This window comes from Lepidochelys olivacea, assembly GCF_965140295.1.
Source record: "Lepidochelys olivacea isolate rLepOli2 genome assembly, chromosome: 4".
NCBI lineage: Eukaryota > Metazoa > Chordata > Testudines > Cheloniidae > Lepidochelys > Lepidochelys olivacea.
In genome coordinates, this window is record NC_140414.1 from 125,934,120 (window position 1) to 125,953,985 (window position 19,866).

Consider the following 19,866-nt stretch of genomic DNA (forward strand, 5'->3'; position numbering starts at 1 on the left):
ACAGAAATAACTTTCCTGTTTTTCTTAGAATTACACTTCAAGGCATGCTATTTTGCAAGACATATAGAATATGACAAATACCTTAAGTAAGTTGTTAGGTCACAAAAAGATATATAGTGGGAAAGAATAAAGAATGCATATTGTTAGAAGCACGAGTCTGGGCTGAGATCACCTACCGGCATTTTTACTTGATTGTGATTTGAGCCTGAACATTTCCCAATTCACCAGCATAATTTTTTTTTCCTTCACAACCGAGAGAACTTGATCCACATGGTAGAACCAGTCTTTAATAACTGTGTACAATGTAGGAGTAAAACTAATTATTATGTACTTTTGAATTTATTTAACAAAGCAGACTGTTAGAAAGCCATAACTTGATAAGTATTTTAATAATGTTTTGGTAATGCATTTTATTTTTTCCAACCCAGACATCTGCTTGGTCTTTTTATCTGATTTCTAGGTCTTTGAAGAAGAACATCACATCTTGTATCTGGACCATGGTGGAGTCATTGTGGCCATCAAAGACACTTCTATCCCTCTGAAAATACTCAAGTAATGCTGCAGTCAGTTATAGTAGGGTTATTACATATTCAAGACCTCAAACATACTTCAGAATTACTCAATAATGTGCTTTTCAGTAAGTTTGTGTAAGAAATCTAGGTGGAGCCACTTTAATTTAACATTCGTTAAACCAACAAAATGCAGGTGGACATTTTATTAAAGGATTCCCAGTGGAGTTGTTGGTAAAGTAGTTTGCTACAGCATTAATAATAACACTTGTTTTGCGTCAGTATGGTCCTGTTCATTCAAAAGCTTCCCAAAGTGGACTGCAGTACAAACTATACACAGAGGTCACTTAATCCACCACTAAAATCCAGTGACTATTTTAACAGTATACACTACCATTGCCCTGCAGATTGGGGTAGGGAGTAAATTTATAGCTGTAGGATGCATTTAGGGAGGCAGTATACAGTTGCCCATGTTGGAATTTTGGAATAGCATGCAGAGCTATCACCTCTAGAATTATGCAAAAAGTAATGTATATGTACTGAATGCAAGTGATCAATGCTTCAATTTTACATAATGATATTTTACATAATGATAATTCTCACACGTATATGAGCCAAGTTTGTGATCAATTGTCTGGGGAGCGCATATATGAGGAATTAGGGTGAAATATAGGAAAGCAAAGAGATTTCTTGTTTTTTTGTCATTCAGAGGAGGATTATTCCCAGTTTTTGCAACTGTGTGTTGGTGATCCTGAGTCCTATGGAATCTCCTCTTGTGATTTTATCCAACATAATACCATAATTATAATATTTATTTAAGAATGCAATGAATGGAAGACATTTCTCTCTTTAAAGGTTCAGCATAGATGAAGGTCAGACATGGAGCACACATAATTTCACCAGTACATCAGTTTTCGTAGATGGGCTACTCAGTGAACCTGGAGACGAGACATTAGTCATGACGTAAGTTTTTGTTTATTTAGGCTACCTGTCAGCAATGCACTTAATCATGGGCTTAACTTTAAACAGGTGAGTAGTCCCTGCATCTGGAGCTTTAGTGTCTTGCAATCATGTGGCCTTTCACCATGACCAGGTCTGAACAGCACTAACAAGCAGCCTATCCTTAAAATGATCTGAATCAGATATTTCAAATGTAAATACGAAGCATTGTGTTTTATATTCTGTTTTTCATAGTTATGACCTGAAACAGTGGGAAATTATGGGCATAAATGGATATCTGAAAACTGTTCTTTCACATTATTTCCCCTCTGTTTTCTGCATACTCTAAGGTGTTATTCAATAATAATAGGTTTCTTGCTTTTTATGTTATAGAAATTGTCTTCACAGTGTAAACCAATATGCTGTTGTCCTAGTAACCTAGCATTGTAATAAATTATGTGTAACCAAACATCCTGTAAAAAAATACACATTCTCCCCACTTCTCTGTCGTTTTTGTGATGGATCCTATTAATAGAATTTAATATAAATATGGGCCTGAGCCACAAAGTTTGCTTTCGTATATGCACTTTCCCACTCTGGTCCCAAATTCTAATATTATTAAACAATCTGATCCTAAGAAACAAATACTCAATCAGTACCTCTAGCCTTGTGTTGATTGGAGGAATAGGTGGGGAGGAAAAATGAAACTTAAACCCCATTTGCACATATTTGGGAGCTGTTTTGGGACTGGCAGAGCCCCGAACACTTAAGGGCCCTGAAAAGTAGAGATTGGCCTGAATACAGTGTGTTCCCAGGGGCTGGAAATGGAGCTGCCGCATTGCTGTGTCAGCAGCTCTTCACTGACACGTGAGCCCATCTATACACCAGATACTCCCTGGAGCTGTTTCCACCCCCTTTAACACCCCTTCTCACCACCAGAGTGGCATAAAGGGATTGCAGCACAGAAGCAAATCGGACCCACTGTAATTAGAGCAGATTCACCCTGTTGAAAGCCTCAGAGATGAATTTGGCCTGTTGTCATCTCACTATCTTTCTGCCCCCAAAAGCAGGTCTTATGATTTCTTGTTGTACTTTCTGGTCTGGAAAGAAATCGAAGCTTTCTCTGTTAAATCTTCCTGGGATTTTTCTCCTTTCCCAACCTTTCTTCCCTCTGTCAATGATGAAGGATGAGATCATGGCTTCTTGTCTTAACTGCTGGTACCAAGCTGTGTACAAACCACTGGGTCTGTTGGGAATGTTGAGGGAGTTACTATGCCTACCTTACTCTTAGAAATTTTGAAAGTGCCCAGTCTCTTAGAAACCTACGTAGGAGAAGTTTCACTCCCCATCTAAATTTGGTTCTCCCACTTAGCCACCTCCTACAACTACCTGTTGCTGCTATGGTGAGCTATTTTTGCCTCTGTATACCTAGGTATAAAATTTTACAGAGAGGCTGTTATGCCACAGTTTAAGATTTCAGGAAGTTAAAATGTGGTTCCATTTTGAAAAGTGACTCTAAATTTCCTCATTAGATTTCATGTTCATCTCTCATTATTTCCGTATCTAATTTGCTTTGTTTACAAGTCAAAAGATATATATATATATTTTTAAGCTAACAGTCCAGTGAAGTCAGGCTGGGATTTGAGAATCAAGCTTGGTTCTTTCTTTCTGAGGCATTGTTCATCCCAGAATTAAAGTTTGTTTTGTTTGTTTGTGATTTCCTCTAGGACAGATCCAGTTTTATCCTATATTCCAAGGACCTGAGCACAGCTCTGTTCACAGCTAATTAATACGAATGTTTCAGTTGACATAATGTGAGAGAATGCTGGGAAGTGACACAAAGTGCCACTCTTGCAGGGACTTAACATGTTGCCTTCCCAGTGGTCCCAGCATTTATAAGTGTTGGTAGGAAGGGGCACCACATTGCTCTATCATTGGACATTGAAGCTGGAACTCCATATTTAAATTTTCACTTAAATCCTAACATAGACACCTCCATCCACTGAACTCCCTCTCTTCCCCGCATCAAAAAAACCCAAGTATTAAAACACCCCAAGTAGAGTTTTGTCCTCAAAAAGGAAGGTGGGCGAGAGACCCCATTAAGTCCATGAGGGACTTTGCTATTGTTATTGATTTTATGTGGAAGGCACTCAGATACTGCGGTGATGGGAAGCAATATAAAACCCTAAAATAGAAAGATAGATAATCCAACTGTGAATCAAAATTTTAAAACATTATATATATATATATATATAAAATATTATACAAATATAATTTCACATGGCATTTGCATCTGGTTCTGGTTTAATATACATGATGGAAAGCTTCTTCAGTTATTTCTTTCTTAGCATTTTGTGTATCTCTCTGTTAAATCAGTAACTCATTCCAATACAATGTTTTTTTCCCCTGTGTTTGTCACTGTCTGAGAGTAGAAATAACTCCTCCATTTGCCAGTTATTTCTTAGTTTTTACACTTGCCTGAAGCTGTTTGGCTAACGTGCCCTTGGAAAACCTGTCATGTTCTATTTCAGCATCTCTTACAGATTTTTTTATCTCATTTGATCTGTAGGGATATACCATCACTTTAATCTAAGTTCTTATCAAAATAATCGTTGGCACTTTCTGTGGGGCCACAGATCCACACACAGCACTCTGGGTTTAGGGTCTGTGGATAATATGATGGAAACTATTGAACATGAATTGCTTGGCTTGCTTAATGTAACATTTCTCATTTGAAACATCACTGTAACATTCAAAAGTGATTGCAAGAGATTTTCTACTTGTTCATACAAAACTAGTGAATAAGGGCCTATGATGACCATTTGGGCAGTTTTTTTCATGCCATAAGGGCAACTGGACTTCCATGAGATTATGCCACTTAATTTTTTTTTAATCTGTACATAATGGCTGTGTGGGGCACTGCAAATCCTCTAAAACATGCAACATGTTAAAAATACGCCCTCCAAAGTATGTAAGATACCTATAGCTCTGATCTAAGATACATAGATTCATGAGCAAAGTTATCATCATCTTCCAAACTGTGGATCTGGGGATCAGATTCTCATACTTTTACTGCAGTTTAGCAGCACCTTACCGCACAAGCAGTCCTACTGAAGTCACTGAAAGCAGAGTAAGTTACTATTCAAAGTAAGTAGGGCAACCACGCTCTAGTCCTTACAAGATTTGAAACACTGTACCATATTCACCAATTTTGTATGAATTAAAGGGAAGAAAACGTTCTGCACAATGTGTTGCTAGTTGTATTTATTTCAGCTTGCTTACCTCACCTGCCTAATGCTTAACACATATGAGTGCCCTTGCCTGCTTGTCCTGTTTGATTTCATGTCAAAAACCTTCTGTTATACTTCCTCACTAAGGGCATGGCCACAGTGCAACTGGAGATGTGACTGCAGCTCAGGTAAGTGACCCTGTGCTAACTTTAGTCTAGCGAGTGCGGCTGAAGATAGAAGTGGGCTAGGAGCGCGAGTGTGTTCACAGAGTTCTGGGCAAGCCTGTGCAGACCACACTGAAATTTGCATTCTGCTGCGGCTTCGCTGCCACTTTTAGCCGAGCCAGCTGCACTAAAGCAAGCACAGGTACGCCTCTACAAGCTGCCATCATCCTTCAGTTGACATGTGGACATACCCTAGTGTGAGGAATCCAGATCCTCCTTTTAAAACCTCACACTTCTCGGGTCAATGATTGATTTTTACAGTAACTTGCTGCTTCTGAGAAACGTCCTCCACTGGGATACTTTTCTGTAGAAACATATCTTCTACCTTTTCCATGAGACAGAGGTATGAGACAGAGGCTGAGTTTTCTGCTGACAAGACAAACTGGTACATACTAATAATTATGGCTCTGATAGCAAATTGATTATAGTATCTTCCATCACGAGGGATCCCCAAAGCACATTACAAACTAGGGAACTGCTTCTGCACCTCTTCCTTGGACGAAATTCTAATTGGTTTTGGAGGTCTGTCCCCTCTTCCCCACCATCAATAGGAATATTGTCCAAGTAAAGAGTGCAGGATCAATATACTCTGCTTACATCATGAGAGATGGAACCATCTCTGGCATAAGAGGGCAATAACCAGTGATGGGTGCAGTAACACTGTGCAAGTGTATGGGGAGGGTACATTTTGGTTAAGCCTTTCAGGGATAATGCATGTTCCTTCAAAAAATGTCATGGGATCTTTTAGGTATACACAGAGCAGATACAAATCCAGGGCAAAATCCTGGCCCCCATGAAGTCAGTGGCAAAAGTCCCATTGAATTAAATAGGGTCCGGATTTCCCCCTCAGCTTTTAAGATTTCATCCAAAAGATAGATACATAATAAACATTATGGGAAAAGGCATCATTGGACCCAATAAGATCCCGAGTCTGTGCTCCACTGAAAGCAAAGGTAGGAATAGTTCTTTAATGGAAGAAACAATCACAAACCCAGTGTGTTTTGTTTATCTACCTAAGGAGGTTGGAGAGACAAGGTGGGTGAGGTAATATATTTTATTGGACCAACTTCTGTTGGTGAAAGAGACAAGCTTTTGAGCTACACAGAGCTCTTCTTTGGGAGGAGTGGGGTTGGACTGAGCCAACTTTGGCTGTGGCTTGAACCTGTATTTTATGTCTAAATCTTAAAACATTAAACCATTCCTCAACCATATCCAAAATAGATACATGCAAATGACAAAAAATATGCATTCCACTCTGTTCTACTAAGTTTTGAGCACTGTGAAGTATATATCTTGTGGAGAGAACATGTGCCATGTAGGCATCAATATGCAGTTGTATTGTATTAGAGTTCTGTAAGTAAAGAACCACATTTCAGCATTCATTGTTAATTCAGTGAGGATTTGTTAATGTTTTTTTCTGAATTAAATGAAATAAGTACAGTAATTTTATTTAAAATAACACATACTCAAATACAGTCATTTTTATTTTGTCTTAAGGTCTTAAAGAGTGAAAATTACTACTACATAATGTTATACTTTATAATATATTGCACTGGGGAAAAAAGTCTGTCTTGTACTTACTAGCACTGAGTTGAGTAATGGCCCCACTTAGTGGAAAAAGGAGGAATTTTATGTATGTCTGAAATACTGACAACTCTCTTAAAAGTAAGCAGCTTACATAGGGAAGGTTTCAAGCCTGTGTTTTTTTAAATAACATAAACAATATGCATTATTGTACCCCAAAGTCTAGTTTAGTTAGAATTGCAATATAGCCCTGGTATCTGTGGCATCTTTGATAGAGCAGGCCACAAGGACTTGTGGACCCATTTGTTGGGCCGTGTCATGGGGTTGATTCACCTGCCACCCTTCGGGAGGGGGGTGGGGTGCGTTACAACCCCACAGTAGCATCTATAGGACTGTCCTCAGTCACGGGGCTGTGTGGCCTTGTGGCCTTAGTCAGTGATGCAACCCTTGCAATCGGCAGCATGGCCTAGTGTCCAGAGTCAGTAACTCAGCCCTGGTTATCAGGGCAGTGCAGTCTAGCAGCCGGAGTCAATAATACGGCCCTCGCTAGCAGGGCAATGCGGCGTAGCAGCCGGACTCAATAGTGCTAGTGAGCTGTTGGGCAGTGGCTAGGATAGGGGACCCGGGCCTGCCCTCTCCACTGGGTCCCAAACCAGTGCCCTGTCGGGGGTGGGGCTGCCCACTACCTGCTTGGCGGGGATCCTACCAAAACACGCCAAGCCTGTCTTCGGTTCTACAACCACTTCCCCGCCAAGTTTCCCTGGGTCACTTCCTACCCGACAGTATCATATCTGGGTCTCCGCAGCCTCTTCCCTCTCTGTGGCATCCCAAGCCAGTGGGTCGGGGTTCAACTCTGGCTGGTTGGCTGGCCTCCACGACCTGGAATGGCGGCAGTCCTCCACCAGGAGTATCAGCAGCACACCTTCATCCTTGCCGGTGGTCAGCCCAGACAGAGCTGATGTGCTGCTTTTTATATCCTGTCTCCAGTTGGAGCATGCCCAGCAGAGCCGAGGGGGCATGGCCTCCTTGGCCCAGAGGGAGTGGTTAACCCCTGTTGCACCAGTGTGGGGTTCATACACCCCGTCACAGACCAGATGTAGGGATTTCCTCAAGGAATCCTTATAGGGATTCTTTTCCTTCATGCACTGAAGCACCACGATGTCAGATATCAGCAACTGCTCATGTTCCTACAGAATTCTTTGCTGGGGTCCTGCAAGGTTCCGTCATGTCCGTTCTGATTTTTAACATGATTATATGGCTGCTGAGGGAGGTTGTGAGATCTTTGGACTGCAGTACTATCAGAGCTGATATTCAGTTGTCTGTCTTTCATTAAACTCAGCTTTCATAGTCTCTAGTGGAAGCAGGATCTTGGATAAAAACTAGCTAGTGTAAGCTTGATCCAGACAAGATAGCAGTGATATTAGTGGGTTACATATTAGAGGGAAACATTTGGAGGAACTGACTAGATTTGTGACTGCTGTCTCTACTTAGGGGACAGAGTTTTGGGTTCTTAATGGGTCAATTGCCCTTTCCCGTGTGGTAGTGGTAGCACAATATGCTGCCTACAGGTTGTAGCTATTCGTTTGCGATGTGGAACTCTTCACAGTTATCCAAGTCTGTATCAATTCAGTGTGTGATGCTACGATGTACTATTTCCTATTTCAGGAGGACAGTCCTTTTCTAGTTCCTATGTCAACCAAACAGTGGAGATGGGCTGGGAATTAGGAATCTTGATCTAACATAAAAATAATTACGTTTTATTTAAATCCTAACTGGGCTTTTAATCCATTTGATCATATATTGTTGTAATTGCTTTGGCTACATTATGGTGACACCCACACTCTAAGTGAATGTAGCCTGAGATCTCTCTACTCTTATATGTTGGAGTCCCAAAAAGGGATTTCATACCCATCGTAAAATATGTCAAGCTGGCCATAAATTTGGTTAAATACTGAATCTGAAATTGCATTAGCCCCAGAATAATAATTGCTGAAATATGAAACAGTTTAAAATGTATTTTCCTGAGACAGTAAGTCCTCAGACAGTCCCAGTCGTAGCTAATATATTTAATGCAGGAAAGGAAGCCCTGTTATCATGAGCAAATCCCTAATCACACTTTGCAGCATAATTTATTTCCATGGATGCATCCATTTAAATGAAGACTTTGCTATCCATTTTGCAAGTGATTTAGGCAGGGAGTTTCATAGAACTTGAAGGGTAGAGCCCTGCATGGATACAAAATTTATATCCGCATCTGATCCACAATCCGCAAACATGGTCTGTGGACCTCTGTGGATATAAAGCAGATATCCACAGATTTTCAAGGCTCTATTGAAGGGGACTAAATGCTGAACTCCCACTGAAAGGCAATCGGAGTTGGGCACTTGACTCCCTTCGAACCTTGGAAAAGCTTTGAATACTTGAGAATGTTTTATGATCAGCACAGCATATAATGAAAAGGAGTACTTGTGGCACCTTAGAGACTAACCAATTTATTTGAGCATAAGCTTTCGTGAGCTACAGCTCACTTCATCGGATGCATACTGTGGAAACTGCAGAAGACATTATGTACACAGAGACCATGAAACAATACCTCCTCCCACCCCACTCTCCTGCTGGTAATAGCTTATCTAAAGTGATCACTCTCCTTACAATGTGAATGATAATCAAGTTGGGCCATTTCCAGCACAAATCCAGGTTTTCTCAGCCCCCCCCCTTTTTTTTTCAAAAACCACACACACAAACTCACTCTCCTGCTGGTAATAGCTTGTCCAAAGTGACCACTCTCCTTACAATGTGTATGAAAATCAAGGTGGGCCATTTCCAGCACAAATCCAGGTTTTCTCACCCCCCCCCCCAAAAAAAAACACACACACACAAACTCACTCTCCTGCTGGTAATAGCTTAATTGATTATCATACACATTGTAAGGAGAGTGATCACTTTAGATAAGCTATTACCAGCAGGAGAGTGGGGTGGGAGGATGTATTGTTTCATGCTTTGTGTGTATAAAAAGATCTTCTACACTTTCCACAGTATGCATCCGATGAAGTGAGCTGTAGCTCACGAAAGCTTATGCTCAAATAAATTGGTTAGTCTCTAAGGTGCCACAAGTACTCCTTTTCTTTTTGCGAATACAGACTAACACGGCTGTTACTCTGAAACAGCATATAATGTTATGTTTTTTCTTATGATTCAATCAGAAATCCAGAGAGCGAGAGGAAACCAAGTGTAGTGACTGAATAACAACTCTGGGAGTATTTCCAAGCTCTGTCTCATATTTACATGGGGATCTTAGGAAAGTTGCTTTACCAGTCTGTTCCTCAGTTTCTACTATGTAAACTGAAAAAATAATGACTCCCTGTAACTAAGGAGTATTCTGAGGTGCTTGTATACATTTAAGGAAATAATATAGCTTCAGTAAGGTGGTTCAAGTTCAGATGGAAGGTCCTAAAGAAGTGACAGTATTATTACTAATATGAAATAAGAGTCTCTGCTGTAGTGAAACAAGGATTTTGTGTAAGAAAATATTCTATTTCATTCCTGTTAAATTACTTCCCCCTGATTACAAGCCTTATCAAAGACAGTAATAGCCAGCATCCCTCAAGAATAAAGTTTAAATGTAGCTTAAAAACTACATTAATTCTGTCTTAGCCACCAAATGATGCAATCAAATTAAAAAATGATGTGCTCATAAGTGAACTTGGTAGAAATGTATTAAGTTGTTATGGCAATTGGAACACTGAATTTAAAGTTATGGATCCCAAATTCTAGCAAATACAAGTAAATGAATTTCTAAGGTAATTAGAATTTCTTTCAAAAATTATATATCTTGGTACCATCTTTCACGGTTACTACAGAATTGATTTGATGGCTTTCTAATGAAATCCAATTAATCAAGTAGAATGTTTTACTAGCTAATGAATTAATATTATCTTGGTATTCATCTTATAATCATCACTTACACTGTCTCCACCATTCCGTTTTTTCCTCATATGATTTTATTGAACATAAATATTTTGCATGTGAGCAATTAGATTATGATTGGTTTCGTGGTAACCAACATCAGATCCTTCATTTTTGGCCTTTCTTGGGATCCCATTTACATTGTGTCCTTATTTCTTTCTTCTGGAGAATGCTCCTTTAGATTAACTCTGGTGTTAGGGGTTTGTTATAGATATAGATAACGGGACTTATGGGGCCAAATCTTGAAAGCAGCTCAGTAGAGTGGATGCCCAATGGGTGCTGAGCTGTTCTGAAAATCTTGCCAAGGCTGGATGTGGTTATTTTAATAGGTGATCATGTTTTCCTCTGTTGAATATATGAAGCCATGGATTGTTACAGATTGGGACATGTGAACCCCAGAAACTCAGGGATGAGCTATACTTTACCATGGGAAAGGCTGAACATGTGATGTGCGTGCGGTGTTTTATCTAACATTGATCTTAGTTAGATGGAATCAAACCAGCCCCCATGTGCATCTATGTTTCTCCTTTGAGCAGGTGGCCTGCTGGGAAGATCATATCACTCCTGTTAGCTAATAAGAAATTCTCCTTTAATTCATATAGTGGAGGTCTGTAATTTTGGCACTGAAGGGATTAAGATCTACTGCCCATGTTACATCTATGTGGATTACTTCATATATGTAATTTATGAACCCACATTTTATTACAGTGTCACCTACTTACTGCCTGAGTCTGAATCCTCAGTGAATCACAGTGATCCTTGTTCTTTCAAGACATCCATCCATCCATCCATCCATCCATCGTACATAGTTTTAAAGTCCTAGTAGTTTCACTGTTTTAATAGTTTATAGATAGATGGGGTGAGTGAGGTAATATCTTTAATTGGACCAATTTCTGTTGATCAGAGAGACAAACTTTCAAGATACACCGAGCTCTTCTTCAGATCTGGAAAGGTACTGAGAGTGTCACAGCTAAATACCAGATCGATCATATAGTTTAGCATAAGTAGTTGGCACGTATTGTAAGGGACAATTCAAGATGAAGTGGCCCCTAACTCTCCTGGAGTCCCAGGACAAAAAAGGGGGTAGTGGATTACAGATTGCTGTCATAAACCATAAATCCAGTGTCTTTATTAAGACCATGATTTTTAGTGTCTAGCAAAGTTATGAATTTAAGCTCCCATGTTCATTTTTTGAAAGTGTTGTGCAAATTTCCTTTGAGGCTCAGGTATGATAGGTCAGATGTAGAGTGATCACTTTGTGAAAAGTGGCAAAGAGTCCTGTGGCACCTTATAGACTAACAGATGTATTGGCGCATGAACTTTTGTGGGTGAATACCCACTTCGTCCGATGCATGTAGTGGAAATTTCCAGAGGCAGGTATAAATATGCAAGCAAGAATCAGGCTAGGGATAACGAGGTTAGTTCAATCAGGGAGGATGAGGCCCTTTTCTAGCAGTTGAAGTCTGAACACCAAGGGAGGAGAAACTGCTTTTGTAGTTGGCTAGCCATTCACAGTCTTTGTTTAATCCTGAGCTGATGGTGTCAAATTTGCAAATGAACTGAAGCTCAGGAGTTTCTCTTTGAAGTCTGGTCCTGAAGTTTTTTTGCTGCAGGATGGCTACCTTTAAATCTGCTATTGTGTGTCCAACGAGATTGAAGTGTTCTCCTACAGGTTTTTGTATATTGCCATGCCTAATATCTGATTTGTGTCCATTTATCCTTTTATGTAGGGATTGTCCAATTTGGCCGATGTACATAGCAGAGGGGCGTTGCTGGCACGTGATGGAGTATATTACGTTGGTGGACGTGCAGTTGAATGAACCGGTGATGGTGTGGCTGATCTGGTTAGGTCCTGTGATGGTGTCGCTGGTGTAGATATGTGGGCAGAGTTGGCATCAAGGTTTGTTGCATGGATTGATTCCTGAGTTAGAGTTACTATGGTGTGGTGTGTCGTTGCTGATGAGAATATGTTTCAGGTTGGCGGGTTGTCTGTGGGCGAGGACTGGCCTGCCTCCCAAGGCCTGTGAAAGTGAGGGATCATTGTCCAGGATGGGTTGTAGATCACTGATGATGCGTTGAAGAGTTTTTAGCTGAGGACTGTATGTGATGGCCAGTGGAGTTTTGTTGGTTTCTTTCTTGGGCTTGTCTTGCAGCAGGAGCCTTCTGGGTACATGTCTGGCTCTGTTGATCTGTTTCCTTATTTCCTCATGTGGGTACCATAGTTTTGAGAATGCTTGGTGAAGATCTTGTAGGTGTTGGTCTCTGTCTGAGAGGTTGGAGCAAATGCTGTTGAAAAGTGTTCACCCACAGTTGATATATGTGGTGTTTTTGTCTTTTATCATTTTTCTGTGTGAGTTCATTCAGGAGTGTAGTGATTATCTGGTTTCACCCATATAATTGTTATTGGTGCATTTAGTGCACTGGGTGAGGTACACCACATGTTATGATAGACATGTGTAGGTCCTGTGGATCTTGAAAGATGTTTTTGGTGGGTGTTGATCATTATAGCAGTGGAGATATGTCCAACAGCTCCATCCAGGAGTACCATGCTGGACTTCCCTTCCCTACCACTTCAGCCAATGATGGATCTACCTTCTGATGCATGGGATCTGTCTGTACCAACCTCCTATACTCCTCAAACACAGGGATGAAGTAAGACCTTTATTTCCCGAGGGGTATTTTTGCCTTACTGTACTTGCAGTCTCCTCTTCTATCAGGTCTGGTCCTCCTCAGAGACATCAGTACAACAGAGGAAACCATTTAGAGGAATCCATCAGAGGAAACTCCACTACATCTACAAGTCAGAGCATTCTTCCTTCAGTACTGACAGGGTGATCGGGGGAGGTCCTGGACGAATGGAAAAAGGAAAATATAGTGCACATATTTTAAAAAGGGAAGAAAGAGAACCCGGGGGACTATAGACCGGTCAGCCTCACTTCAGTCCCCAGCAAAATCATGGAGCAGGTCCTCAAGGAATCCATTTTGAAGCACTTGGAAGAGAGAAAGGTGATCAGGAACAGTCAACATGGATTCACCAAGGGCAAATCATGCCTGACCAACCTGATTGCCTTCTATGATGAGATAACTGGCTCTGTGAATATGGGGAAAGCGGTGGATGTGCTATAGCTTGACTTTAGGAAAAATTTTTTACAATCTCCCACAGTATTCTTGCCAGCAAGTTAAAGAAGTATGGATTGGATGAATGGACTATAAGGTGGACAGAAAGCTGGCTAGATTGTCAGGCTCAACGGGTAGTGATCAACAGCTTGATGGCTAGTTGGCAGCTGGTATCAAGCGGAGTGCCCCAGGGGTTGGTGCTGGGGCCAGTTTTGTGCAAAATCTTTATCAATGATCTGGATGATGGAACTTCAGCAAGTTCACAGATGACACTAAGCTGTGGGGAGAGGTAGATATGCTGGAGGTCCAGAGTGGGTCCAGAGTGACCGAGACAAATTGGAGGATTGGGCCAAAAGAAATCTGATGAGGTTCAACAAGGACAAGTGCAATATCTTGCACTTAGAAAGGAAGAATCCCATGCACCGCTACAGGCTGGGGACCAACTGGTTCTGCAGAAAAGGACCTGGGGATTACAGTGGATGAGAAGCTGGATATGAGTCAGCAGTGTGTCCTTGTTGCCAAGAAGGCCAATGGCATATTGGGCTGTATTAGTAGGAGCATTGCCAGCAGTTTGAGGGAAGTGATTATTCCCTTCTATTCAGCACGGGTGAGGCCACACCTGGAGTATTGCGTCCAGTTTTGGTCCCCTCACTACAGAAGGGATGTGGACAAATTGAAGAGAGTCCAGTGGAGGGCAACAAATATGATTAGGGGGCTGGGGCACATGAGGAGAGGCTGAGGGAACTGGGGTTATTTAGTCTGAAGAAGAGAAGAGTGAGGTGGGATTTGATAGCAGCCTTCAGTTACCTGAAGTGGGGGTTCCAAGGAGGACAGAACAAGGAGCAGTGGTCTCAAGTTGCAGTGGGGGAGGTCTAGGTTGGATATCAGGAAACACTATTTCACTAGGAGGATGGTGAAGCACTGGAATGGGTTACCTAGGGAGGTGGTGAAATCGCCATCCTTAGAGGCTTTTAAGGCCCAGCTTGACAAAGTGTTGGCTGGGATGATTTAGTTGGTGTTGGTCCTGCTTTGAGCAGGGGATTGGACTAGATGACCTCCTGAGGTCTCTTCCAACCCTAATATTCTATGATTTTCTATGACAGCACTGCCCTTAGAACTTGAGCTGATTTCTGTATCAGAGTAATCCAATGATCTGGACGAACCTGCGCCCCCTTTGAAAGAGACTAGTCTGGATAGAACCTTTAGGAGAACTTGGAGCCATCCTCCTCTCAGACATGACAACCAAAGGGACCTTTGGAACCCAATGCTTTGAGGGCCCCCACAGCCAATGAACTCCTCATATCAGCCTTAATTGGACACCCGGGATCCATGCAGGAATCACAGCAACCACCTTCCCTAGCCAGTACCTGCAGGCTCCATCAGCGTATGTGGCAGAGGCAGATCTGATGGTTCCGATGGGTGTATCATCCTCTTCACCCAATGAAGCTATTGCTCAGTTATCCCCATCCCCACCCATTATCCCCATCCCCACAGGCAACACCAAGAGCTTTTACAGAGGGTTGCGACCGAGCTCTCTTGAGAGAGTCTGTGACATGCAGCACAGACTCCTGGACATCCTTCAACCCTCTAGCCCTAGCAACATGGCTCTCCCAGTGAACAAGGCCATTATGGAACTGACTAGCCCAGTGTGTTTCCCTCCCAGATTACAGGACTCCATGTCAACCCATCTAACAAGTGTGATAAATGCCTTGACCTTTTGGGGTGGAAGGTATTTTTATCTACAAGCCTCCAATATAGAATTGCTAAGTATCAGGCCCTGTTAGTGAAATATTATTTCACAAATTACACTAAATTTGTGCCATTCAGAGATAAACTTCCGCAGGAGGACAGGGCCTGATTCCAACCCCCATCAATGAAAGCAAGCTGATGGCTAAGACATTGCCACAGGCAGCAGTGGATGCAGCATGTACTGCATCTAGAGTCATTGCCCCACTGTTATGAGGTCCAAATTGTGGTTTCTCTCTTTAAGGTTTCCCTGGGAGGTTGAAAATACCATTGAGGACTTACCCTGGCTGAGTCTAATCTCTTCAGTGAGAAGATCAATGAGTCATTTCATTCCCTTAACAACTCTGGGACAATCCTCCATTCCCTGGACATTTGCACCCTGGCACCAAAGATGAAAAACCTCAAGCAAATCTACAAATCCAGCCCCAAGGCATTTTATCACTAATCATGTAAACCATCATGTAAACAGCAGAGGGTGCCAACCCCCAGATACCCCACTTCCTCCATCTCAACATCTTCCGCTGCTCAACCCACCTGTCACCAAGGAGTTCATTTTGATGGGACATTCAAGAACCATGTACCTCCATTGATGCCATTACATACTGTCCCCCAAACCTTCAGTGATCATCTCACCCTCTTTGTGCACACCTGGAGGGTAATAACAACAAACAAGTGGGTACTGGAAATCATCCACTTCAGCTATGCTATCAAGTTTCTCTCCCCTCCCCCTCACTAATCCCCTCCTCAGCCCCTTTTCAGGGACCACTCTCAATAGGAAATTCTCCATCAGGAGGCGGTTTCTGTCCTTCAGCAAGGGACCATAGCGCAGGTGCTTCATCACCATCAAGAAAGAGGTTCTACTTTGTAGTTCCCAGAGAATTGGAGGTGGGAGACCCATTTTGTATCTTCAGTAGTTAAATGTTTTTATTTACAAGTCAAGATTCTGAATGATTTTGTTGGGATCAACAACTCACTCCTTAGAGGAGGGCATGTGGGTTGTGGCTCTTGACATGAAAGGTGCTTACTTTCGTGTAGGTTTCAGAGTAACAGCCGTGTTAGTCTGTATTTGCAAAAAGAAAAGGAGTACTCGTGGCACCTTAGAGACTAACCAGTTTATTTGAGCATAAGCTTTCGTAAGCTACAAGCTGTAGCTTACGAAAGCTTATGCTCAAATAAATTGGTTAGTCTCTAAGGTGCCACGAGTACTCCTTTTCTTTTTACTTTCGTGTAGACATTCATCAGTCCCCACAGAACTTTCCTTGGGTTTCTGGTAAGACAAGAACACTATTAGTTCAGAGTACTTTTGTTTGACTAACCACAGCACAAAGGTCTTCTCAGTAGTGGCAGCCGAGGTGAGACAACATGGTTACACCATGTTCCCATACCTTCCCAGTTGGCTACTAATGGGCAAATCCAGTCAGGAAGTCCAATCAGAAACCATATTTGTATTCAGTCTCCTGGCATCCTTGGCAGTCTGCATCAACAAAGAAAAGTCCACTTTCACTCCCACAAGCACTATAGACTTTATAGAAGTGACCCTAGTTTTGATCTCAACCATGGCCTACCAACCTTTGGAGAGATTCCATGCCATGAACAACTTGAAAAGAAAAGTCACTCTCAGTCTTCAAACCATAGTCAAGGTCTGTCTTTCCCTAGTAGGACACATGAGCTGGTGTACTTATGTAACTTCATTTGTCAGGCTCCATCTTCATTATCTGTAGGTCTGGCTCTGATCTGTTTACTCTCCATACAGAGACAACATGAACATCAAGGTAACAGTTCCTGACAACACTGTTCTCTTGTCCACAGCAAGTGCATGCAGGAATATCTTTCACTGCACCCACATTATCACGGATGCATCCCTCATAGGACAGGGATCCCAGATGGACCATCCAGGTTGCATATCGATCTACTAGAGCTGAGAGCAGTCCCCCTAGCCTGCAATCCATTCTTTCCACTAATTTGGTCCCACCATATCCAGGTAGTATTAGATAACATGATGAGTGAATTCTACATAAACAAACTGGGTGGAGCAAGATCCTTTCTCTGTGTGTAGAGGCAGTCAACTTACTGAACTGGTGCATTAGAAACTGCAAAACACTCTTGGTAACATACCTACCTGGTGCACAGAATTCTCTGGAGGACAATCAGCAGACACTTCGCCACAGACCACGAATGGGAGTTACACAGTTTTTTTTCATAGATTCATAGATATTTAGGTCAGAAGGGACCATTATGATCATCTAGTCTGACCTCCTGCACAATGCAGGCCACAGAATTTCACCCACCACTCCTAAAAAAGACCTCACACCTATATCTGTGCTATTGAAGTCCTCAAATTGTAGTTTGAAGACCTCAAGGAGCAGAGAATCCTCCAGCAAGTGACCCGTGCCCCATGCTACAGAGGAAGGCGAAAAACCTCCAGGGCCTTCCAATCTGCCCTGGAGGAAAATTCCTTCCCGACCCCAAATATGGCGATCAGCTAAACCCTGAGCATATGGGCAAGATTCATCAGCCAGATACTACAGAAAATTCTTTCCCGGGTAACTTGGATCTTACCCCATCTAAAAACCCATCACAGGCCATTGGGCCTATTTACCATGAATATTTAATTACCAAAACCATGTTATCCCATCATACCATCTCCTCCATAAACTTATCGAGTTTAATCTTAAAGCAAAATAGATCTTTTGCCCCCACTACTTCCCTCGGAAGGCTATTCCAAAACTTCACTCCTCTGATGGTTAGAAACCTTCGTCTAATTTCTAATCTAAATTTCCTAGTGGCCAGTTTATATCCATTTGTTCTTGTGTCCACATTGGTACTGAGTTTAAATAATTCCTCTCCCTCTCTGGTATTTATCCCTCTGATATATTTATAGAGAGCAATCATATCTCCCCTCAACCTTCTTTTAGTTAGGCTAAACAAGCCAAGCTCCCTGAGTCTCCTTTCATAAGACAAGTTTTCCATTCCTCGGATCATCCTAGTAGCCCTTCTCTGTACCTGTTCCAGTTTGAATTCATCCTTCTTAAACATGGGAGACCAGAACTGCACACAGTATTCCAGGTGAGGTCTCACCAGTGCCTTATATAGCGGTACTAAAACCTCCTTATCCCTACTGGAAATACCTCTCCTGATGCATCCCAAGACGACATTAGCTTTTTTCACAGCCATATCACATTGGCAGCTCATAGTCATCCTATGATCAACCAATACTCCAAGGTCCTTTTCCTCCTCCGTTACTTCTAGTTGATGCGTCCCTAGCTTATAACTAAAATTCTTGTTATTAATCCCTAAATGCATGACCTTACACTTCTCACTATTAAATTTCATCCTATTCATATTACTCCAGTTTACAAGGTCATCCAGATCCTCCTGTAGGGTATCCCTGTCCTTCTCTAAATTAGCAATACCTCCCAGCTTTGTATCATCTGCAAACTTTATTAGCACACTCCCACTTTTTGTGCCCAGGTCAGTAATAAAAAGATTAAATAAGATTGGTCCCAAAACTGATCCTTGAGGAACTCCACTGGTAATCTCCCTCCAACTTGACAGTTCACCTTTCAGTAGGACCCGTTGTAGTCTCCCCTTTAACCAATTCCCTATCCACCTTTCAATTTTCCTATTGATGCCCATCTTATCCAATTTAACTAATAATTCCCCATGTGGCACAGTATCAAACGCCTTACTAAAATCTAAGTAAATTAGATCCACTGCGTTTCCTTTATCTAAAAAATCTGTTACTCTCTCAAAGAAGGAGATCAGGTTGGTTTGGCACGATCTACCTTTTGTAAAACCATGTTGTATTTTGTCCCATTTACCATTGACTTCAATGTCCTTAACTACCTTCTCCTTCAAAATTTTTTCCAAGACCTTGCATACTACAGATGTCAAACTAACAGGCCTATAATTACTTGGATCACTTTTTTTCCCTTTCTTAAAAATAGGAACTATGTTAGCAATTCTCCAATCGTACGGTACAACCCCTGAGTTTACAGATTCATTAAAAATTCTTGCTAATGGGCTTGCAATTTCTTGTGCCAATTCTTTTAATATTCTTGGATGAAGATTATCTGGGCCCCCCGATTTAGTCCCATTAAGCTGTTTGAGTTTCGCTTCTACCTCAGATATGGTGATGTCTACCTCCATATCCTCATTCCCATTTATCATGCTACCATTATCCCTAAGATCCTCTTTAGTCTTATTAAAGACTGAGGCAAAGTATTTGTTTAGATATTGGGCCATGCCTAGATTATCCTTGACCTCCACTCCATCCTCAGTTTTTAGCGGTCCCACTTCTTCTTTCTTTGTTTTCTTCCTATTTATATGACTATGACATAGTTCAGTTGCATCCTGAAAAAGATTTTCACCAGTAGGGAATGCTATCACACGTTTGCCTCACAGAGAAACAAAAATTCCATCCTTTATTTCTCCAGAGCAGGTCTTGGCAGGGATCTACATGTGTTGCCCTTCTATTATTCTGGACAGACCACCTGAGGTATGCCTTGCCTCCCATTCTACTACTGCTGCAGGTGCTGCGAAAGAGTCACCACAACAAAGCTAGAGTCATTCTCATCACACCCAAGTGGCACAGACAATTCTGGTTCGCAG

The 19,866-nt window shown here is 41.8% G+C and overlaps 1 protein-coding gene across 6 annotated transcripts in view; it reads left to right on the forward strand.

Annotated features, from left to right (window-relative positions):
• SORCS2 (sortilin related VPS10 domain containing receptor 2) overlaps positions 1–19,866 on the forward strand; it is an 832,543-nt gene that overhangs the window by 767,078 nt on the left and 45,599 nt on the right. For all 6 annotated transcript variants that reach the window (XM_084627472.1, XM_084627469.1, XM_084627471.1 and 3 more), the window contains exons 13-14: positions 461–552; positions 1,365–1,472. In XM_084627472.1, the coding sequence (XP_084483598.1) occupies positions 461–552; positions 1,365–1,472 (200 nt within the window). The remainder of the gene's footprint in view (positions 1–460; positions 553–1,364; positions 1,473–19,866) is intronic.